The 24,816-nt window shown below is 43.2% G+C and overlaps 1 protein-coding gene across 1 annotated transcript in view; it reads left to right on the top strand.

Moving 5' to 3' along the window:
- IL22RA2 (interleukin 22 receptor subunit alpha 2) overlaps positions 1-24,816 on the top strand; it is a gene marked incomplete at its 3' end in the record, with an annotated part of 105,396 nt that overhangs the window by 19,797 nt on the left and 60,783 nt on the right. Inside the window, exon 3 of the mRNA XM_082250919.1 lies at positions 14,598-14,776. Coding sequence (XP_082107045.1) covers positions 14,598-14,776 — 179 coding nt within the window. The remainder of the gene's footprint in view (positions 1-14,597; positions 14,777-24,816) is intronic.

The following is a 24,816-nucleotide window of genomic DNA, read 5'->3' as shown; positions in this document are numbered from 1 at the left end:
TGAATAGATACTGCAAGAGATTGGCTTGGAGTTTGCAACTGACTCATCTGTATTTTTTGCTGGCTATTGCTTGAGAAGGGGAAAGGAATTTGGTCAGGTGTTTGCTATTTGCATTTGCTAATGAGACTAGCCCATTAAGGTGTTAGAATTGTTGCTGGGGGAGGAGCTGTGAAGGAGTGTGTATATATAGAGAAATACTAATTAGCTGGCCTAATTCAATTAGCTGCAAGTACACCATTCAAGTACACCATTTTAAGTACATTGAAGAGATATTGCAGGAAACTGAAGAGATTGAATAGATACTGCAAGAGATTGGCTTGGAGTTTGCAACTGACTCATCTGTATTTTTTGCTGGCTATTGCTTGAGAAGGGGAAAGGAATTTGGTCAGGTGTTTGCTATTTGCATTTGCTAATGAGACTAGCCCATTAAGGTGTTAGAATTGTTGCTGGGGGAGGAGCTGTGAAGGAGTGTGTATATATAGAGAAATACTAATTAGCTGGCCTAATTCAATTAGCTGCAAGTACACCATTCAAGTACACCATTTTAAGTACATTGAAGAGATATTGCAGGAAACTGAAGAGATTGAATAGATACTGCAAGAGATTGGCTTGGAGTTTGCAACTGACTCATCTGTATTTTTTGCTGGCTATTGCTTGAGAAGGGGAAAGGAATTTGGTCAGGTGTTTGCTATTTGCATTTGCTAATGAGACTAGCCCATTAAGGTGTTAGAATTGTTGCTGGGGGAGGAGCTGTGAAGGAGTGTGTATATATAGAGAAATACTAATTAGCTGGCCTAATTCAATTAGCTGCAAGTACACCATTCAAGTACACCATTTTAAGTACATTGAAGAGATATTGCAGGAAACTGAAGAGATTGAATAGATACTGCAAGAGATTGGCTTGGAGTTTGCAACTGACTCATCTGTATTTTTTGCTGGCTATTGCTTGAGAAGGGGAAAGGAATTTGGTCAGGTGTTTGCTATTTGCATTTGCTAATGAGACTAGCCCATTAAGGTGTTAGAATTGTTGCTGGGGGAGGAGCTGTGAAGGAGTGTGTATATATAGAGAAATACTAATTAGCTGGCCTAATTCAATTAGCTGCAAGTACACCATTCAAGTACACCATTTTAAGTACATTGAAGAGATATTGCAGGAAACTGAAGAGATTGAATAGATACTGCAAGAGATTGGCTTGGAGTTTGCAACTGACTCATCTGTATTTTTTGCTGGCTATTGCTTGAGAAGGGGAAAGGAATTTGGTCAGGTGTTTGCTATTTGCATTTGCTAATGAGACTAGCCCATTAAGGTGTTAGAATTGTTGCTGGGGGAGGAGCTGTGAAGGAGTGTGTATATATAGAGAAATACTAATTAGCTGGCCTAATTCAATTAGCTGCAAGTACACCATTCAAGTACACCATTTTAAGTACATTGAAGAGATATTGCAGGAAACTGAAGAGATTGAATAGATACTGCAAGAGATTGGCTTGGAGTTTGCAACTGACTCATCTGTATTTTTTGCTGGCTATTGCTTGAAAAGGGGAAAGGAATTTGGTCAGGTGTTTGCTATTTGCATTTGCTAATGAGACTAGCCCATTAAGGTGTTAGAATTGTTGCTGGGGGAGGAGCTGTGAAGGAGTGTGTATATATAGAGAAATACTAATTAGCTGGCCTAATTCAATTAGCTGCAAGTACACCATTCAAGTACACCATTTTAAGTACATTGAAGAGATATTGCAGGAAACTGAAGAGATTGAATAGATACTGCAAGAGATTGGCTTGGAGTTTGCAACTGACTCATCTGTATTTTTTGCTGGCTATTGCTTGAGAAGGGGAAAGGAATTTGGTCAGGTGTTTGCTATTTGCATTTGCTAATGAGACTAGCCCATTAAGGTGTTAGAATTGTTGCTGGGGGAGGAGCTGTGAAGGAGTGTGTATATATAGAGAAATACTAATTAGCTGGCCTAATTCAATTAGCTGCAAGTACACCATTCAAGTACACCATTTTAAGTACATTGAAGAGATATTGCAGGAAACTGAAGAGATTGAATAGATACTGCAAGAGATTGGCTTGGAGTTTGCAACTGACTCATCTGTATTTTTTGCTGGCTATTGCTTGAGAAGGGGAAAGGAATTTGGTCAGGTGTTTGCTATTTGCATTTGCTAATGAGACTAGCCCATTAAGGTGTTAGAATTGTTGCTGGGGGAGGAGCTGTGAAGGAGTGTGTATATATAGAGAAATACTAATTAGCTGGCCTAATTCAATTAGCTGCAAGTACACCATTCAAGTACACCATTTTAAGTACATTGAAGAGATATTGCAGGAAACTGAAGAGATTGAATAGATACTGCAAGAGATTGGCTTGGAGTTTGCAACTGACTCATCTGTATTTTTTGCTGGCTATTGCTTGAGAAGGGGAAAGGAATTTGGTCAGGTGTTTGCTATTTGCATTTGCTAATGAGACTAGCCCATTAAGGTGTTAGAATTGTTGCTGGGGGAGGAGCTGTGAAGGAGTGTGTATATATAGAGAAATACTAATTAGCTGGCCTAATTCAATTAGCTGCAAGTACACCATTCAAGTACACCATTTTAAGTACATTGAAGAGATATTGCAGGAAACTGAAGAGATTGAATAGATACTGCAAGAGATTGGCTTGGAGTTTGCAACTGACTCATCTGTATTTTTTGCTGGCTATTGCTTGAGAAGGGGAAAGGAATTTGGTCAGGTGTTTGCTATTTGCATTTGCTAATGAGACTAGCCCATTAAGGTGTTAGAATTGTTGCTGGGGGAGGAGCTGTGAAGGAGTGTGTATATATAGAGAAATACTAATTAGCTGGCCTAATTCAATTAGCTGCAAGTACACCATTCAAGTACACCATTTTAAGTACATTGAAGAGATATTGCAGGAAACTGAAGAGATTGAATAGATACTGCAAGAGATTGGCTTGGAGTTTGCAACTGACTCATCTGTATTTTTTGCTGGCTATTGCTTGAGAAGGGGAAAGGAATTTGGTCAGGTGTTTGCTATTTGCATTTGCTAATGAGACTAGCCCATTAAGGTGTTAGAATTGTTGCTGGGGGAGGAGCTGTGAAGGAGTGTGTATATATAGAGAAATACTAATTAGCTGGCCTAATTCAATTAGCTGCAAGTACACCATTCAAGTACACCATTTTAAGTACATTGAAGAGATATTGCAGGAAACTGAAGAGATTGAATAGATACTGCAAGAGATTGGCTTGGAGTTTGCAACTGACTCATCTGTATTTTTTGCTGGCTATTGCTTGAGAAGGGGAAAGGAATTTGGTCAGGTGTTTGCTATTTGCATTTGCTAATGAGACTAGCCCATTAAGGTGTTAGAATTGTTGCTGGGGGAGGAGCTGTGAAGGAGTGTGTATATATAGAGAAATACTAATTAGCTGGCCTAATTCAATTAGCTGCAAGTACACCATTCAAGTACACCATTTTAAGTACATTGAAGAGATATTGCAGGAAACTGAAGAGATTGAATAGATACTGCAAGAGATTGGCTTGGAGTTTGCAACTGACTCATCTGTATTTTTTGCTGGCTATTGCTTGAGAAGGGAAAAGGAATTTGGTCAGGTGTTTGCTATTTGCATTTGCTAATGAGACTAGCCCATTAAGGTGTTAGAATTGTTGCTGGGGGAGGAGCTGTGAAGGAGTGTGTATATATAGAGAAATACTAATTAGCTGGCCTAATTCAATTAGCTGCAAGTACACCATTCAAGTACACCATTTTAAGTACATTGAAGAGATATTGCAGGAAACTGAAGAGATTGAATAGATACTGCAAGAGATTGGCTTGGAGTTTGCAACTGACTCATCTGTATTTTTTGCTGGCTATTGCTTGAGAAGGGGAAAGGAATTTGGTCAGGTGTTTGCTATTTGCATTTGCTAATGAGACTAGCCCATTAAGGTGTTAGAATTGTTGCTGGGGGAGGAGCTGTGAAGGAGTGTGTATATATAGAGAAATACTAATTAGCTGGCCTAATTCAATTAGCTGCAAGTACACCATTCAAGTACACCATTTTAAGTACATTGAAGAGATATTGCAGGAAACTGAAGAGATTGAATAGATACTGCAAGAGATTGGCTTGGAGTTTGCAACTGACTCATCTGTATTTTTTGCTGGCTATTGCTTGAGAAGGGAAAAGGAATTTGGTCAGGTGTTTGCTATTTGCATTTGCTAATGAGACTAGCCCATTAAGGTGTTAGAATTGTTGCTGGGGGAGGAGCTGTGAAGGAGTGTGTATATATAGAGAAATACTAATTAGCTGGCCTAATTCAATTAGCTGCAAGTACACCATTCAAGTACACCATTTTAAGTACATTGAAGAGATATTGCAGGAAACTGAAGAGATTGAATAGATACTGCAAGAGATTGGCTTGGAGTTTGCAACTGACTCATCTGTATTTTTTGCTGGCTATTGCTTGAGAAGGGGAAAGGAATTTGGTCAGGTGTTTGCTATTTGCATTTGCTAATGAGACTAGCCCATTAAGGTGTTAGAATTGTTGCTGGGGGAGGAGCTGTGAAGGAGTGTGTATATATAGAGAAATACTAATTAGCTGGCCTAATTCAATTAGCTGCAAGTACACCATTCAAGTACACCATTTTAAGTACATTGAAGAGATATTGCAGGAAACTGAAGAGACTGAATAGATACTGCAAGAGATTGGCTTGGAGTTTGCAACTGACTCATCTGTATTTTTTGCTGGCTATTGCTTGAGAAGGGGAAAGGAATTTGGTCAGGTGTTTGCTATTTGCATTTGCTAATGAGACTAGCCCATTAAGGTGTTAGAATTGTTGCTGGGGGAGGAGCTGTGAAGGAGTGTGTATATATAGAGAAATACTAATTAGCTGGCCTAATTCAATTAGCTGCAAGTACACCATTCAAGTACACCATTTTAAGTACATTGAAGAGATATTGCAGGAAACTGAAGAGATTGAATAGATACTGCAAGAGATTGGCTTGGAGTTTGCAACTGACTCATCTGTATTTTTTGCTGGCTATTGCTTGAGAAGGGGAAAGGAATTTGGTCAGGTGTTTGCTATTTGCATTTGCTAATGAGACTAGCCCATTAAGGTGTTAGAATTGTTGCTGGGGGAGGAGCTGTGAAGGAGTGTGTATATATAGAGAAATACTAATTAGCTGGCCTAATTCAATTAGCTGCAAGTACACCATTCAAGTACACCATTTTAAGTACATTGAAGAGATATTGCAGGAAACTGAAGAGATTGAATAGATACTGCAAGAGATTGGCTTGGAGTTTGCAACTGACTCATCTGTATTTTTTGCTGGCTATTGCTTGAGAAGGGGAAAGGAATTTGGTCAGGTGTTTGCTATTTGCATTTGCTAATGAGACTAGCCCATTAAGGTGTTAGAATTGTTGCTGGGGGAGGAGCTGTGAAGGAGTGTGTATATATAGAGAAATACTAATTAGCTGGCCTAATTCAATTAGCTGCAAGTACACCATTCAAGTACACCATTTTAAGTACATTGAAGAGATATTGCAGGAAACTGAAGAGATTGAATAGATACTGCAAGAGATTGGCTTGGAGTTTGCAACTGACTCATCTGTATTTTTTGCTGGCTATTGCTTGAGAAGGGGAAAGGAATTTGGTCAGGTGTTTGCTATTTGCATTTGCTAATGAGACTAGCCCATTAAGGTGTTAGAATTGTTGCTGGGGGAGGAGCTGTGAAGGAGTGTGTATATATAGAGAAATACTAATTAGCTGGCCTAATTCAATTAGCTGCAAGTACACCATTCAAGTACACCATTTTAAGTACATTGAAGAGATATTGCAGGAAACTGAAGAGATTGAATAGATACTGCAAGAGATTGGCTTGGAGTTTGCAACTGACTCATCTGTATTTTTTGCTGGCTATTGCTTGAGAAGGGGAAAGGAATTTGGTCAGGTGTTTGCTATTTGCATTTGCTAATGAGACTAGCCCATTAAGGTGTTAGAATTGTTGCTGGGGGAGGAGCTGTGAAGGAGTGTGTATATATAGAGAAATACTAATTAGCTGGCCTAATTCAATTAGCTGCAAGTACACCATTCAAGTACACCATTTTAAGTACATTGAAGAGATATTGCAGGAAACTGAAGAGATTGAATAGATACTGCAAGAGATTGGCTTGGAGTTTGCAACTGACTCATCTGTATTTTTTGCTGGCTATTGCTTGAGAAGGGGAAAGGAATTTGGTCAGGTGTTTGCTATTTGCATTTGCTAATGAGACTAGCCCATTAAGGTGTTAGAATTGTTGCTGGGGGAGGAGCTGTGAAGGAGTGTGTATATATAGAGAAATACTAATTAGCTGGCCTAATTCAATTAGCTGCAAGTACACCATTCAAGTACACCATTTTAAGTACATTGAAGAGATATTGCAGGAAACTGAAGAGATTGAATAGATACTGCAAGAGATTGGCTTGGAGTTTGCAACTGACTCATCTGTATTTTTTGCTGGCTATTGCTTGAGAAGGGGAAAGGAATTTGGTCAGGTGTTTGCTATTTGCATTTGCTAATGAGACTAGCCCATTAAGGTGTTAGAATTGTTGCTGGGGGAGGAGCTGTGAAGGAGTGTGTATATATAGAGAAATACTAATTAGCTGGCCTAATTCAATTAGCTGCAAGTACACCATTCAAGTACACCATTTTAAGTACATTGAAGAGATATTGCAGGAAACTGAAGAGATTGAATAGATACTGCAAGAGATTGGCTTGGAGTTTGCAACTGACTCATCTGTATTTTTTGCTGGCTATTGCTTGAGAAGGGGAAAGGAATTTGGTCAGGTGTTTGCTATTTGCATTTGCTAATGAGACTAGCCCATTAAGGTGTTAGAATTGTTGCTGGGGGAGGAGCTGTGAAGGAGTGTGTATATATAGAGAAATACTAATTAGCTGGCCTAATTCAATTAGCTGCAAGTACACCATTCAAGTACACCATTTTAAGTACATTGAAGAGATATTGCAGGAAACTGAAGAGATTGAATAGATACTGCAAGAGATTGGCTTGGAGTTTGCAACTGACTCATCTGTATTTTTTGCTGGCTATTGCTTGAGAAGGGGAAAGGAATTTGGTCAGGTGTTTGCTATTTGCATTTGCTAATGAGACTAGCCCATTAAGGTGTTAGAATTGTTGCTGGGGGAGGAGCTGTGAAGGAGTGTGTATATATAGAGAAATACTAATTAGCTGGCCTAATTCAATTAGCTGCAAGTACACCATTCAAGTACACCATTTTAAGTACATTGAAGAGATATTGCAGGAAACTGAAGAGATTGAATAGATACTGCAAGAGATTGGCTTGGAGTTTGCAACTGACTCATCTGTATTTTTTGCTGGCTATTGCTTGAGAAGGGGAAAGGAATTTGGTCAGGTGTTTGCTATTTGCATTTGCTAATGAGACTAGCCCATTAAGGTGTTAGAATTGTTGCTGGGGGAGGAGCTGTGAAGGAGTGTGTATATATAGAGAAATACTAATTAGCTGGCCTAATTCAATTAGCTGCAAGTACACCATTCAAGTACACCATTTTAAGTACATTGAAGAGATATTGCAGGAAACTGAAGAGATTGAATAGATACTGCAAGAGATTGGCTTGGAGTTTGCAACTGACTCATCTGTATTTTTTGCTGGCTATTGCTTGAGAAGGGGAAAGGAATTTGGTCAGGTGTTTGCTATTTGCATTTGCTAATGAGACTAGCCCATTAAGGTGTTAGAATTGTTGCTGGGGGAGGAGCTGTGAAGGAGTGTGTATATATAGAGAAATACTAATTAGCTGGCCTAATTCAATTAGCTGCAAGTACACCATTCAAGTACACCATTTTAAGTACATTGAAGAGATATTGCAGGAAACTGAAGAGATTGAATAGATACTGCAAGAGATTGGCTTGGAGTTTGCAACTGACTCATCTGTATTTTTTGCTGGCTATTGCTTGAGAAGGGGAAAGGAATTTGGTCAGGTGTTTGCTATTTGCATTTGCTAATGAGACTAGCCCATTAAGGTGTTAGAATTGTTGCTGGGGGAGGAGCTGTGAAGGAGTGTGTATATATAGAGAAATACTAATTAGCTGGCCTTATTCAATTAGCTGCAAGTACACCATTCAAGTACACCATTTTAAGTACATTGAAGAGATATTGCAGGAAACTGAAGAGATTGAATAGATACTGCAAGAGATTGGCTTGGAGTTTGCAACTGACTCATCTGTATTTTTTGCTGGCTATTGCTTGAGAAGGGGAAAGGAATTTGGTCAGGTGTTTGCTATTTGCATTTGCTAATGAGACTAGCCCATTAAGGTGTTAGAATTGTTGCTGGGGGAGGAGCTGTGAAGGAGTGTGTATATATAGAGAAATACTAATTAGCTGGCCTAATTCAATTAGCTGCAAGTACACCATTCAAGTACACCATTTTAAGTACATTGAAGAGATATTGCAGGAAACTGAAGAGATTGAATAGATACTGCAAGAGATTGGCTTGGAGTTTGCAACTGACTCATCTGTATTTTTTGCTGGCTATTGCTTGAGAAGGGGAAAGGAATTTGGTCAGGTGTTTGCTATTTGCATTTGCTAATGAGACTAGCCCATTAAGGTGTTAGAATTGTTGCTGGGGGAGGAGCTGTGAAGGAGTGTGTATATATAGAGAAATACTAATTAGCTGGCCTAATTCAATTAGCTGCAAGTACACCATTCAAGTACACCATTTTAAGTACATTGAAGAGATATTGCAGGAAACTGAAGAGATTGAATAGATACTGCAAGAGATTGGCTTGGAGTTTGCAACTGACTCATCTGTATTTTTTGCTGGCTATTGCTTGAGAAGGGGAAAGGAATTTGGTCAGGTGTTTGCTATTTGCATTTGCTAATGAGACTAGCCCATTAAGGTGTTAGAATTGTTGCTGGGGGAGGAGCTGTGAAGGAGTGTGTATATATAGAGAAATACTAATTAGCTGGCCTAATTCAATTAGCTGCAAGTACACCATTCAAGTACACCATTTTAAGTACATTGAAGAGATATTGCAGGAAACTGAAGAGATTGAATAGATACTGCAAGAGATTGGCTTGGAGTTTGCAACTGACTCATCTGTATTTTTTGCTGGCTATTGCTTGAGAAGGGGAAAGGAATTTGGTCAGGTGTTTGCTATTTGCATTTGCTAATGAGACTAGCCCATTAAGGTGTTAGAATTGTTGCTGGGGGAGGAGCTGTGAAGGAGTGTGTATATATAGAGAAATACTAATTAGCTGGCCTAATTCAATTAGCTGCAAGTACACCATTCAAGTACACCATTTTAAGTACATTGAAGAGATATTGCAGGAAACTGAAGAGATTGAATAGATACTGCAAGAGATTGGCTTGGAGTTTGCAACTGACTCATCTGTATTTTTTGCTGGCTATTGCTTGAGAAGGGGAAAGGAATTTGGTCAGGTGTTTGCTATTTGCATTTGCTAATGAGACTAGCCCATTAAGGTGTTAGAATTGTTGCTGGGGGAGGAGCTGTGAAGGAGTGTGTATATATAGAGAAATACTAATTAGCTGGCCTAATTCAATTAGCTGCAAGTACACCATTCAAGTACACCATTTTAAGTACATTGAAGAGATATTGCAGGAAACTGAAGAGATTGAATAGATACTGCAAGAGATTGGCTTGGAGTTTGCAACTGACTCATCTGTATTTTTTGCTGGCTATTGCTTGAGAAGGGGAAAGGAATTTGGTCAGGTGTTTGCTATTTGCATTTGCTAATGAGACTAGCCCATTAAGGTGTTAGAATTGTTGCTGGGGGAGGAGCTGTGAAGGAGTGTGTATATATAGAGAAATACTAATTAGCTGGCCTAATTCAATTAGCTGCAAGTACACCATTCAAGTACACCATTTTAAGTACATTGAAGAGATATTGCAGGAAACTGAAGAGATTGAATAGATACTGCAAGAGATTGGCTTGGAGTTTGCAACTGACTCATCTGTATTTTTTGCTGGCTATTGCTTGAGAAGGGGAAAGGAATTTGGTCAGGTGTTTGCTATTTGCATTTGCTAATGAGACTAGCCCATTAAGGTGTTAGAATTGTTGCTGGGGGAGGAGCTGTGAAGGAGTGTGTATATATAGAGAAATACTAATTAGCTGGCCTAATTCAATTAGCTGCAAGTACACCATTCAAGTACACCATTTTAAGTACATTGAAGAGATATTGCAGGAGATAGTCAGGAGGTAGGCTGGAAGGTGGAAAACTAAAAAAAAAAAAGGTAAGATTTGTTTGACTTAAATTTACATTTTTTTTTTCTCCTCTTTAAAATGGCAGACTTGGTTCAGTGCAGGAATTGTTGTGCATTTTATTTCATGTTCCACTCTTTGGAGATTCGGATGCTGTCAGATCTGTAGGCAATTCTCCTTACTGCAGCAGGAAATTGCATTTTTGAAATCAGAGATATTTAAATTATCTGTTAAACAAACTCCAGCTGGGACTGCTGCAATGCCACTGCCACAGAGGACCCCCAGAAATGGCAGATGGGTTACTGTAGGTTCTGGAAGACTTAGAGTGGTGGATAGAAGACAAGTCCCACAGTCGGTGGTTCTCCAAAATTCATTTGCAGCACTCTCAGAATGTAAGGACAACATGGATATGGACTCAAGCACAGAGGGTGAGAAACCATTGACTCCTATGTCTAATGTATGCAAGACTGCAGCCAAGGACAAAAAAGATAAAGTGAAGTCTCAAAGGAAGCAGCTGTTGCTGGGTGATTCAATCATAAGAAGTGTGGAGCTTAAAGAAAATGGTTCTGTGAGATGTCTCCCTGGTGCTACTGCTAGGCGAGATAGAAGACGTATTATTAATATTGTTAAGCAAGCAAAGCAGGAAGGGGACGTGGATGTTCTTGTCCATCTAGGGACAAATGACCTGGCTTGCAATGAAGTGTCAGAGGTGAAAAAATCTTTTATCACACTTGGAAATGACATACAGCATTTTGCATCCACCATTTCATTTTCTGAAGTTCTGCCTGTGCATAATGTTCAGAATGATAGGCAGAGGCGCATAAAGGAGTTCAACATATGGCTTAGTAAATGGTGTCAAGAGCAAGGATTTGGCTTTGTTTCTCATGATAGCTCTACTTGGAATAGAAAGGAACTGTACAAAAAAGATGGTTTGCACCTTTCTCTCAAAGGAACAAATGTACTTAGTGAACAACTCCAAGAATTTGCGAAAGAGTATTTAAACTAGGAAGGGGGGGCAAAAGAGTGAAAATACAAGAGTCCAATTGCCCCCCGAAACAATGCCAGAACAGGTCAGAAGCACAGAGGTTAAGAAATGATAAGCTCAGAGTCCTGTCTACAAATGCTCGCAGTTTAGGTAAAAAAATCAATGAACTTGGGTCAATAATGGAATCTGAGAATGTAGATTTAGTGGCTGTTACGGAGACATGGTTTAATGAAAGAAATGACTGGGACATAACCATACCAGGGTACTCTTTATACAGAAGAGACAGAGTAGGCAAGAAAGGAGGAGGAGTGGCCCTGTATGTGAAAGATAGCATTAAATCTAACCTAATACAAGTTGGTGAGGCCAACATAGAGTCAGTTTGGGTTACGTTGCAGTTTGCTAATCATGCAGTAACTCGTGTAGGTGTGATATATAGACCACCTGGTCAAGTTAAAGAACTAGATGATCTACTAGTTGAAGAAATAGCTAAAATGACAATGAAAGGAGAAGTTATCATTATGGGAGATTTCAATCTTCCAGATATAAACTGGAAAACCAAAATAGCAAGTTCTACCAGGAGTACAGATATTCTAAATTCCCTACTGGGGTTGTCTCTGCAACAAGTGGTTGAGGAGCCAACCCGGAGGGAGGCCATTTTGGATCTGGTATTCACAAATGGGGATTCGGTATATGATGTCATTGTAGGCGAAACCTTGGGATCTAGTGATCACCAGTCAGTGTGGTTTAATATAAGAACTGTGAAAGAGTCACACCACACAAAAACAAAAGTTTTAGATTTTAGAAAAACAGACTTTTCAAAAATGAAATTAGTCATAAATGAGTCCTTATCAGACTGGAACGGATTACATGGAGTCCAGGAGAAATGGGACTACTTAAAAGGTGCATTATTGAAGGCAACAGAAAATTGCATTAGACTTGTCAGTAAAAGCAAAAAAAGGAAGAGACCACTGTGGTACTCAGCAGAAGTGGCCCAAATCATTAAAAATAAAAAGCTAGCATTTTGTAATTATAAAAAAACCCAGAGCAATGAAGATAAGGAAATCTACAAGATTAGGCAGAAAGAGGCCAAGCAAGTTATAAGAACTTCTAAAGCGCAGGCAGAAGAAAAACTAGCTCAGTCTATGAAAAAGGGGGATAAGACATTCTTCAGATATATAAATGAAAAAAGGAAATTAAAACAAGGAATAACTAAATTAAAAACAAAGGACGGAAGGTATGTAGAAGAAAATAAAGGGCTAGCTGACTGCCTTAATGAATACTTCTGTTCAGTTTTTACAGAAGAAAAAGAAGGAGAAGGACCTCCACTTGAAAGGATGACTAATGAATAATTTGATGCATGTGTCTTTACAGAGGAAGACATTCTAAGATTGCTGTCTAAAGTGAAGACAAATAAGTCACAGGGTCCTGATGGGATACACCCAAGATTATTAAAAGAGCTTAGTGGTGAGCTGGCAAAACCATTAACAGATCTATTTAACCAATCATTAGTAACAGGAGTCGTCCCGGAAGATTGGAAATTGGCAAATGTCGTGCCCATTCACAAGAAAGGTAGTAGGGAGGAATCGAGCAACTATAGACCAGTGAGTCTGACATCAATAGTAGGCAAATTAATGGAAACCCTATTAAAGGATAGGATTGTGGAACATCTTAAATCCCATGGATTGCAAGATGAAAAACAACATGGGTTTACTTCAGGGAGATCATGTCAAACAAATCTTATAGATTTTTTTGACTGGGTGACTAAAATAATAGACGGTGGAGGTGCAGTAGACATTGCATATCTAGATTTTAGTAAGGCTTTTGACACTGTCCCACATAGAAGACTTATCAATAAACTGCAGTCATTGAGCATGGACTCCCATATTGTTGAGTGGATTAGGCAGTGGCTGAGTGACAGACAACAGAGGGTTGTAGTCAATGGAGAACATTCAGAACAAGGTCATGTTACCAGTGGGGTACCTCAGGGATCTGTACTGGGACCAATTTTGTTTAATATCTTCATAAGTGATATTGCAAAAGGCCTCGATGGTAAGGTTTGTCTTTTTGCTGATGACACAAAGATATGTAACAGGGTTGATGTTCCTGGAGGGAAACGCCAAATGGAAAAGGATTTAGGAAAACTAGAAGAATGGTCAGAACTCTGGCAACTGAAATTTAATGTGGATAAGTGCAAGATAATGCACCTGGGGCGTAAAAACCCAAGGGCAGAATATAGAATATTTGACACAGTCCTATCTGAGGAAAGGGATTTAGGAGTAATTATTTCAGAAGACTTAAAGGTGGGAAGACAATGTAATAGAGCAGCACGAAATGCCAGCAGAATGCTTGGATGTATAGGGAGAGGTATAAGCAGTAGAAAGAGAGAAGTGCTTATGCCGCTGTACAGAACACTGGTGAGACCTCACTTGGAGTATTGTGCGCAGTACTGGAGGCCATATCTCCAGAAGGATATAGATACTCTAGAGAGAGTTCAGAGAAGAGCTACTAAACTAGTACATGGATTGCAGGAAAAAACTTACCAGGAAAGGATAAAGGACCTTAACATGTATAGCTTGGAAGAAAGAAGAGACAGAGGGGATATGATAGAAACATTTAAATACATAAAGGGAATCAACTCGGTAAAGGAGGAGAGCATATTTAAAAGAAGAAAAACTACCACAAGAGGACACAGTTTTAAATTAGAGGGGCAAAGGTTTAAAAGTAATATGAGGAAGTATTACTTTACTGAGAGAGTAGTGGATGCATGGAATAACCTTCCTGCAGAAGTGGTAGCTGCAAATACAGTGAAGGAGTTTAAGCATGCATGGGATAGGCATAAGGCTATCCTTCATACAAGATAGGGCCAGGGACTATTCATAGGATTCAGATATATTGGGCAGACTAGATGGGCCAAATGGTTCTTATCTGCCGACACATTCTATGTTTCTATGTTTCTATGTTTCATATGCAAGGGAAGGGAGAAATGGATGGCCAAAAAGGGCAGTTGAGTCCAATTCTGAAAAACATGAATCAGATGAGTCACCCCAAACATCTTTTATCTTTCGCCCTGGGTCAATTTGCCCAATTCCTTATAATATCTGTTATTCCCCTCCACCTACTGCAACTGACTTGATTTCCACCAAATTTTATGTAGAAGGTTATATGTAGGAAACTGTCTATGTGGTTTGGCAAATAAACCTGCTTCCAAGCCCTCTGGGGTGGAGTCTGCTCCAGTACAATGCAACATAAGGCAAGCCACTGAGGATGGTACAACAGAAGGGCTAATGGAAGGTGCGGAACACTATAATAATTAGGACTCTATGCATTATAAACAAGGGTGCAAAAACTAAAGTAATAAATACAAATATGTTTTTGTTTTCACATTATAGATATGGAGATGGGACGTGGACAAATAAGTCAGACTGTTGGGGGAGAACACAAAACTTCTGTGATATGACTAAAGAAACTTTAGAGAATGCTAAGGAAAAGATGATGGCAAAAGTAAAGGCAAATGCAGCAGGGAACGTGACTTCGGCAAAGAGCAAGTGGTTTGTGCTCATACGTAACAGTAAGTTGAATAAATGTATCTTGTGCTTCCTGTGAATATAACATTAAAAAAAACATCAGAAAAAGAAGCAAAGCGTGCAGGCAAAGCATAGAGTCCTGCCACTGTCCCGTGGCATGGATCCCGAAGATGTAATTTACAAAAAACGATTACTTAAACCAAGAAGCACTTTATTTTACCAATCATTTTCTTTCATACTGGCTTTTCAAAAAAATGAATTCAATCATGGCTGGATGAAAATGTTTAGTGTAATGTAACCATATTGTTAGCTAAATGGAAATATAGAAACATAGAAGAATGATGGCAGAAAAAAGACCACCTCGTCCATCAAGTCTGCCCCATATATATATAGGATTATGTGCAAAAAGTACAATTTACATTCTTCATTGTTGTCCATTAGGGAAGTCTGTACACAACACATCACATCACAGTGATCTAGAATAGTGATCAATGGAATATTCTTGTAAACAAAATATTCACAATAGGCCTATTTAACCTTTTTTTTTTTAAACCTCCAAATACGTATCCCCTTGGCCAGTACTACATTTTGAAAGATTCAGTCCACCTGTAACTGATATTTTATATCTGGAAAGTGACTTTGGGTTAAAGGACAAGGGGGTACTCTGTATGTTTAGAGGAAAACAGATTTTGTCTCCAAAAACGGAAATGTTTCTTCACAGTAAGAGCTGTGAAAATGTGGAATAGACTCCATCCAGAGGTGGTTCTGGCTAGCTCACTAGATTGCTTTAAAAATGGCCTGGATTCTTTCCTGGGTGTACATAATATAAATGGGTACTAATATTTATAGGTAAAGTTGATCCAGGGAATATCTGATTGCCTCTTGGGGGATCAGGAAGGATTGTTTCTCTTACGTCCTCCGACAGTCGCCGCCTCTTCATATTCGTCACATATGGGGTATTAGACTTTGCTCCGAAGGAGTAGCTAGGCAACAGAATATGTTAACATTAAAGCTTTTAACATATCCCACCCTCAAGGGGTGGTCCCCTCAGTCAATACCCTCCTACTTCCTGCAACCATATCCCAGTTTCAATGTCTAGCTTGTCAGGAGTGGCTGGCTCTCTCTGTGCTGGGGCTTTGTGCCCCAGACTCTTTCTTCTTTTTTGATTTTTTGTTTGAGTTTTCTCTCTACCTTTACTTAGCTGTTCTTTTTGTCAGCATTAGTTAGTTCTTCGGATGAAGAGGATCATGCGGGCTGGGTCTCGGGCTGATCCCCCTGGTCGCAGGTCGTGGGTCAGTGGCTTCCCAGCCTGCCATCGAGCGTTCAGCCAGGTAACGCTCCTGGCACAGTGAACGACCCATCCCTGTTCAGTGCAGGGATGATTGGTGAGGTGGCTACCTCACTGGACGCTGTGCGGTTTCTTAACCCCCATTCTGTGCATCTGGTATGCGACTCTCCCTGCCTCATGTGCAGCAGCTTGTTCGCCTGTGCGGGTCCCCCACGCCATTGTGAGGTAAGTGTATCTATGTGGGGACCTGTCTGTCTGGGGGGGTGTCAGTCTGGGACTGTGTAACCTGCCTCTGTTCTCACTGTTTGTCTCCCTATCTCTCGGCTGCATGCTGTGGGCTGCAAGGGGGGGGGGGGGAGCTGTGTGACACTGTGTGTGTCAGCCTTGTCAGTGTGAGAAGCTGTGTGCTGTGGGGCATGTTTTGTGGCATGTTTGGGCACTATACAGCGATCGCTGCGGCGATCTAACATGTTTTTTTATACATGGATAACATGTGTGCATTGCTGTACTGTGGAGCGGCGGTTTCGGCGCCAAACGGCGCCATTTTGCCTACACTCGCTCCGGCCGCATGGTCTACATGCATGGCGGCCATTTTCTTGTAGCCTCCCATAGGCTTTGATAGAGCGCCCTGGCCGCATCACTTCCTCTTCTCCAGGATACACCGATCGAGGCAGCAGCAGCGGCAAGGGTCTCCTCAGGTTATATCCTTCTTATCCATTGCCTGTGTCAGTTTTATTGTCCCTGTGGGGGTCTCATTGTGCTTGTGTGTGGTGCGGTGGGCTGCGCTCGCCACGCTTGTTAAAGGGGCAGTTAACCCTTTATTATCCGGCATTTGATATTGGGGCAATGGATTCTCAGGAGGGCAAATTTCCTACCGCCTTGGTGGAAAGCCAGGGGACCGCTGTTTCCCCCCCCCAGGGGGGGATTTAGCCACTATTGTGGCTGGCCTTGCTGCTCAGGTGCAGATGCTGGTGGCTGCTCAATATACTAAGAGACCCAGAGTTTCTCTTTCCTCTGATTCTGAGGGTGAAGGTGATGGGGCTGTTATGGCGGGGGCCTCCTTATCGGGGTCCCGCTCCTCCCTGGATCTAGTGGGGTCCGAGGTGGAGGCTGAAGTTGAAGGGGTTGATAATTCTCCCCCTGGCTCGCCTGAAGAGCTTGCACTCATGGATGAATTGATTGCTTCCATAAAACAAACGCTGCGTTTGCAGGATGAAGTGTGTCCCCCCGCTGCCTTGGCAGCTTATGGGACGCAGAGAAAACGCAGGACGCCGCAGGTTTTTCCCTGCAATGATGATTTTCAGCGCGCTGTTAAGGAACAATGGCGCAATCTACGCAAACCTTTTGCTGTACCAAGTAGGTTCAAGCTGCGTTATCCTTTCTCGCCTTCCACTGATGAAAGGTGGTGTGTGCCACCCCCAGTGGATCACACAATTGCGGTTTTAAACAAATCCACTGCGATTCCTGCAGAGGATTCCCCTGTGTTCCGTGATGCCACGGATAGGAGATTGGAGTCTCTTGCCCGTCATACTTATTCTGTTACGGGTTCTATGCTTAAGGCTCTGTTTGCCTCTCTCATGGCGGCCCAGGCTGTCGCAAGTTGGACGCAGATGCTTAGGCGCGTCCTAATGGCCGATTCGGCCTCGCCGGCGACCCTGGATATGGTGGATCAAATCCACCAGGGTGTCATGTATCTGTGTGATGCGGACTTGGACTTGGTCCCGTTGGCTGCACGTGTGCACAGCGTGGCGGTGTTGTCTCGCCGCCTGGTTTGGTTGAAATGTTGGTCGGTGGACCAATCTTCACGTAAGACCTTAGCCAATCTGCCTTATGATGGGTCTCGCCTTTTTGGGGAGTCCTTGGATGTGTTGATTAAGGGGATCACCGGAGGTAAGAGCACTCTCTTGCCCCATTTCCCCAAGGCTAAGGGGGCTTCTGGGAAGAAGCATGCTAATTTTCGGCCCCCTCAGGGGTCCTTTCGTGCCTTTCGGTCGCACTACAAGGGCAAACCGTTCAAAGGTCAAGGCTCTCAGAAGAAGCCCTGGTCTGGGAAACAGAAGTCTGGTCAATCCGGATCCGCAGCCCATAACAGTGCGGCCTGAAGGGGCGCCCTCACCCAGTTTTGGGGTGGGGGGACGCTTGCTCGGTTTTCTTCAACCCTGGTTGGCCCGTGTGTGGGACAGATGGGTTCAGGAGATCGTTCGATCTGGTTACAAGATCGAGTTTCTCTCTCGGCCGGAGAGCAGATTTTTTTCCCTCAAATCTTCAACTGTCTCCAGAGCGTTTACGGGACCTGCACCTGGCGGTGCGGGACCTGAGGGCTCAGGGAGTGGTGGTTCCGGTGCCTCATCGGGACAGATTTCGGGGGTTTTATTCCAATCTGTTCACCGTGCCCAGGAAGGAGGGCAAGGTTCGTCCAGTTCTGGACTTGAAGGCTCTGAACCGCTCTGTGCGGGTTCGCAAGTTCCGCATGGAATCCCTGCGGTCGGTGGTGGCTGCCCTGGTTCCGGGGGAATTCATGGCCTCCATCGATTTGAAGGATGCGTATCTTCACATCCCCATTTTCGAGGGTCACCAGAGGTACCTTCGATTCGCCATTGCGGAGGATCACTACCAGTTCGTGGCGTTGCCCTTTGGTCTCGCCTCGGCTCCGCGGGTCTTCACCAAGGTGCTTGCACCGGTTCTGGCATTATGAGGGCCCAGGGCATTTCTGTCCTGGGGTATCTGGACGACATTCTGGTTCGGTCTGCGACCAGCCAGGGTCTGGAGAAGGACCTGTCTGTCACGATGCAAACTCTGCAGGAGTTTGGTTGGACGATAAATTTTCCGAAGTCGACACTGAGTCCGTCGGTTCGTCTTCCCTACCTGGGAATGATCCTGGACTCTGTGCAGGCGAAGGTATTCCTGCCGGAAGACAAACTCAGAACTCTTCAGGAGGAAGTCAGGTCCCTCAGGGACGTTCCGCACTCGTCTCTGCGGACGTGCATGAGATGTCTGGGATTGATAGTCTCGGCCTTCGAGGCGATTACCTTCGCCCAGTTTCACACGCGAGGTCTCCTAGCGGAGATCCTGTCCATGTGGGACGGGCGACCTCAATCTCTGGATCTTCAAATCTCGTTGAGTCATCGCACCAGAAGAGACCTTCTGTGGTGGCTCCAGTCCCCGATGGTGTCCGGGGGCAAGTCGTTTCGTCCTATCTCGTGGACGGTGATCACCAAGGATGCCAGCCTGTCGGGCTGGGGTGGTGTTCTGGGCATTCTGTCCGCCCAGGGGACTTGGTCGGAGGGGGAGTCCTCCCTTCCGATCAACATTCTGGAATTGCGTGCGATAAATCTCTGTCTTCATCGCTGGACGGACCGGCTGCAGGGCTGCCCGGTTCGGGTGCAGACGGACAATGCCACGGCGGTGGCCTACATCAACCACCAAGGGGGCAACAGGAGTGCCCGAGCGGCTCGAGAAGTGGTCGACATTCTGTCTTGGGCCGAGACTCATGTCCCAGCGATAACGGCGGTGCACATTCCGGGGGTGGAGAACTGGCAGGCGGACTATCTGAGTCGCCAGACCCTGGATCAGGGGGAATGGTCTCTCCACCCGGCTGTCTTCCAGATGTTGTGCGCGAAGTGGGGTCTTCCAGATGTGGACCTGTTCATGTCTCGTCTCAACTACAAGGTGAGAAGGTTCGTAGCAAGGACGTGCGACCCTCGGGCAGACGCGTCGGACGCGTTAGTGGCCCCGTGGCATCAGTACAAGCTGGTGTACGCGTTTCCACCGATTCAGTTGCTGTCCAGGTTCCTTCGCAGGTTACACTCGAAACGCAGCACGGTGATTCTTGTGGCGCCGGACTGGCCTCGCCGGTCCTGGTACGCAGACCTCGTGAATCTGGCGGTCGACGCCCCGTGGCGTCTGCCTCTTCGAGACGATCTCCTGTCTCAAGGGCCGATATACCATCCTGCTTTACAGTCGCTGGCTTTGACGGCCTGGCTGTTGAGACCGAGGTCCTGAAGGAGAAGGGTCTCTCCCCAGAGGTCGTTCATACCTTGATCAACGCGAGGAAATCTTCCTCGGGGAAGGTTTATTACCGTACTTGGAAGGCCTATTTTGCCTGGTGTGAGTCCAGGGGGTTTTCACCCCGCACGTACTCGGTTTCCCGAGTGCTGTCCTTCCTTCAAACAGGTGTCGGTCAGCGTTTGGCGCTGGCTACGATAAAGGGTCAGGTGTCTGCGCTGGCCGTTCTGTTTCAACGTCCCGTTGCTTCCAACTCCTTGGTTGGCACTTTTGTTCAGGGAGTGCGGCATCTGGTTCCTCCTAGGAGGGATTCTCTGCCCCCTTGGGACTTGAATCTCGTTCTATCTGTGTTACAACGTGCTCCTTTTGAACAGATCAGGGAGATCTCGTTGTCTATGTTGTCCAAAAAGGTCGCCTTTTTGGTTGCGATCACTTCGGCTCGCAGAGTGTCGGAGCTGGCGGCTTTGTCCTGCAAGTCTCCGTATCTGGTTGTTCATTTGGATAAGGTGGTCTTGCGACCTAATCCTTCTTTTCTTCCGAAGCGAGTTTCGGAATTCCATCTTAATGAAGATATTGTCTTGCCTTCGCTGTGCGCGAAGCCTAAACATCCAAAGGAGGTGAGACTACATTCTTTGGATGTTGTCCGGGCGATAAGGGTTTACCTTAAATCGACTGAGTCCTTTCGAAAGACGGACTCCTTGTTTGTTCTTCCAGAGGGTCCTCGGAAGGGCATGGCGGCGTCGGCCTCTACCATCGCCAAATGGATCAGGCAGACCATTGAACAGGCCTATGCTTTGCAGGGGAAGGTTCCCCCTGGGCCTGTGAAGGCGCACTCTACTAGATCTCTGAGTACGTCTTGGGCCTGTCGTCATGGGGCTTCTGTAGCCCAGGTGTGTAAGGCGGCGACCTGGTCGACCGTGCACACTTTCACAAAATTCTACAAAGTAGATGTTCAGGCATCGGCGGATGCTTCCTTTGGCCGCAAGGTTCTTAGTGCGGCAATTCCCTAGGGTCCCTTGTTGGGGACCTCTGGCTGTTGGGATAAGTTTTTATCCCCTGGTTATTTGTCTTTTCCTGGGTTGTTGCTCCTGTTGAGCAATTATTTTTCCTGTAGCCCAGCTGGTTTCCTTCCTTTGGTAAGGTTCCTTTCTTTGATGCGGAGACTGCGTTGCCTTTCGGCGCGGATGCGTTTCCCACCCCTCATGTTTGCACTGCTTTGGGACGTCCCCATATGTGACGAATATGAAGAGGCGGCGACTGTCGGAGGACGTAAGAGAAAACGGAATTTTTGTAAAATCTTACCTGTAAAATTCCTTTCTCTGAGTCCTCCGACAGTCGCCGCCCCCGCCCCTCTTTTGGGGTTTGGTTGTATACTCTACTGCTATTCCACTGAAACTGAGATATGGTTGCAGGAAGTAGGAGGGTATTGACTGAGGGGACCACCCCTTGAGGGTGGGATATGTTAAAAGCTTTAATGTTAACATATTCTGTTGCCTAGCTACTCCTTCGGAGCAAAGTCTAATACCCCATATGTGACGAATATGAAGAGGCGGCGACTGTCGGAGGACTCAGAGAAAGGAATTTTACAGGTAAGATTTTACAAAAATTCTGTTTTTTCACCTACTGTAGCAAATTGGATTATGCTTTGCTGGTTTTTTTTTTTGCCTTCCTCTGGATCAACTGCAGGTATAGGATTGTGTATATGGGATTGTGTGGTTGGGTTTTCTGTACTGTGTTTTTTTTTTTTTTTATTGGTTGAGCCAGATGGACTTGTGTCTTTTTTCAACCTGACTAACTATGTAACTATATACAGTGGGTACGGAAAGTATTCAGACCCCCTTAAATTTTTCACTGTTTGTTATATTGCAGCCATTCGCTAAAATCATTTAAGTTCATTCTTCTTCCTCATGAATGTACACATAGCACCCCATACTGACAGAAAAACACAGAATTGTTGACATTGTTGCAGATTTATTAAAAAAGAAAAACTGAAATATCACATGGTCCTAAGTATTCAGACCCTTTGCTCAGTAATTAGTAGAAGCCCCCTTTTCATCTAATACAGCCAGGAGTCTTTTTGGGAAAGATGCAACAAGTCTTTCACACCTGGATTTGGGGATCCTCTGCCATTCCTCCTTGCAGATCCTCTCCAGTTCTGTCAGGTTGGATGGTAAACGTTGGTGGACAGCCATTTTTAGGTCTCTCCAGAGATGCTCAATTGGGTTTAAGTCAGGGCTCTGGCTGGGCCATTCAAGAACAGTCACGGAGTTGTTGTGAAGCCACTCCTTTGTTATTTTAGCTGTGTGCTTAGGGTCATTGTCTTGTTGGAAGGTAAACCTTCGGCCCAGTCTGAGGTCCAGAGCACTCTGGAGAAGGTTTTTGTCCAGGATATCCCTGTACTTGGCCGCATTCATCTTTCCCTCGATTGCAACCAGTCGTCCTGTCCCTGCAGCTGAAAAACACCCTCACAGCATGATGCTGCCACCACCATGCTTCACTGTTGGGACTGTATTGGACAGGTGATGAGCAGTGCCTGGTTTTCTAAACACATACCGCTTAGAATTAAGGCCAAAAAGTTCTATTTTGGTCTCATCAGACCAGAGAATCGTATTTCTCACCATCTTGGAGTCCTTCAGGTGTTTTTTAGCAAACTCCATGCGGGCTTTCATGTGTCTTACACTGAGGAGAGGCTTCCGTCGGGCCACTCTGCCATAAAGCCCCGACTGGTGGAGGGCTGCAGTGATGGTTGACTTTCTACAACTTTCTCCCATCTCCTGACTGCATCTCTGGAGCTCAGCCACAGTGATCTTTGGGTTCTTCTTTACCTCTCTCACCAAGGCTCTTCTCCCCCGATAGCTCAGTTTGGCCGGACGGCCAGCTCTAGGAAGGGTTCTGGTCGTCCCAAACGTCTTCCATTTGAGGATTATGGAGGCCACTGTGCTCTTAGGAACCTTAAGTGCAGCAGAAATCTTTTTGTAACCTTGGTCAGATCTTTGCCTTGCCACAATTCTGTCTCTGAGCTCTTCAGGCAGTTCCTTTGACCTCATGATTCTCATTTGCTCTGACATGCATTGTGATCTGGAAGGTCTTATATAGACAGGTGTGTGGCTTCAGTATAATCAAACACAGCTGGACTCAAATGAAGGTGTAGAACCATCTCAAGGATGATCAGAAGAAATGGAAAGCACCTGAGTGTCACAGCAAAGGGTCTAAATACTTAGGACCATGTGATATTTCAGTTTTTCTTTTTTAATAAATCTGCAACAATGTCAACAATTCTGAGTTTTTCCATCAATATGGGGAGCTGTGTGTACATTCATGAGGAAGAAGAATGAACTTAAATGATTTTAGCAAATGGCTGCAATATAACAAAGAGTGAAACATTTAAGTGGGTCTGAATACTTTCCGTACCCACTGTACATGTAGTGGCTGCATTTGTTTTGTTTTTTAAGCTTTTTACCTTTTTTTTCACCTGGTGATCCAGACATGCATCCTGTCTTAGGGTGTTTCCACTCTGGATGGAGGAGCAGCAGAGACACCTTCAGACAGCAGCATTGTCAGTCTGGGGAGAAGGTGGTGTTACATGTACTACCAGATTTAAATGGACTTGACTAACCAATGAAAACCGAAGTCCAGCTAACGTGTTTCAGTTACAGCAGAAAAGGAATGCAGCCACCACATCTGAGAATTGGTAGGCTGCAATATACTGTATTACATTTTTGGTTTTGGGTTTTTTACAGCTTTAAATTATCCACCAGCTCCTTACTATTCAGAAACACCAGCAGAGAGATCTTACAACTTGAGTTCCCAGGTCTATGCGCTTAGTCATTGTATGTTATTTTATCAATACTGGAATAACAGTAGTGGGACTCTTATATCAGCAGGAGAAACAGTAAGGCTCCATACTGTGGGACAAAAACCTGCATATTGGGAGACTATACCATTGGAGTCCACAGGAACCATAGTAAGCCATTGAGTTTTTCAGGCCAAAAATATCACACTATTGTCAAATATATACTCACATCGGTCATTTTATTAGGTACACCGTGCTAGTACCAGAGTGGACCCATGTTTGCCTTCAAAACTGACTTAATTATTCATGGCAAAGATTCAACAAGGTGTTGGAAACATTCCTCAGAAATTTGGGTCCATATTGATATGATAGCATCACGCAGTTGCTGCAGATTTGTCAGCTGCACATCCATGATGTGAATCCCCAGTTCCACCACATCCCAAAGGTGCTCTATTGGATTGAGATCTGATGACTGTGGAGGCCATTAGAGTACAGTGACCTCATTGTCATGTTCAAGAAAGAAGTTTGAGATGATTTGAGCTTTGTGACATGGTGCATTATCCTGCTGGAAGTAGTCATCAGAAGATGGGTACACTGTAGTCATAAAGGGGTGGACATGGTCAAAAACAATACTCAGGTAGGCCGTGGCGTTTTAATGATGCTCAATCTGTACTAAGGGGCCCAAAGTCTGCCAAGAAGATATCCCCCCAAACCATTACACCACCACCACCAGTCTGAACCACTGATACAAGGCAGGATGGATCCATGCTTTCATGTTGTTTATGCCAAATTCAGACCCTGCCATCTGAATGCCATAGCTGAAATCATCAGACCAGGCAACATTTTTCCAATCTCCTATTGTTGAATTTTGGTGTGCGAGTTGTAGCCTCAGTTTCTTGTTCTTAGCTGACAGGAGTGGTACCCAGTGTGGTCTTCTGCTGTTGTAGCCAATCCTTTCTATCATCTCAAACCAGTCTGACCATTCTCCTTTGACCTCT

The sequence above is a fragment of the Pelophylax lessonae genome (genome assembly GCF_965119305.1).
Source record: "Pelophylax lessonae genome assembly, chromosome: 3".
Lineage (NCBI taxonomy): Eukaryota > Metazoa > Chordata > Amphibia > Anura > Ranidae > Pelophylax > Pelophylax lessonae.
Note: the sequence above shows the minus strand (reverse complement) of the source record. Positions and strands in the feature narration are given on the sequence as shown.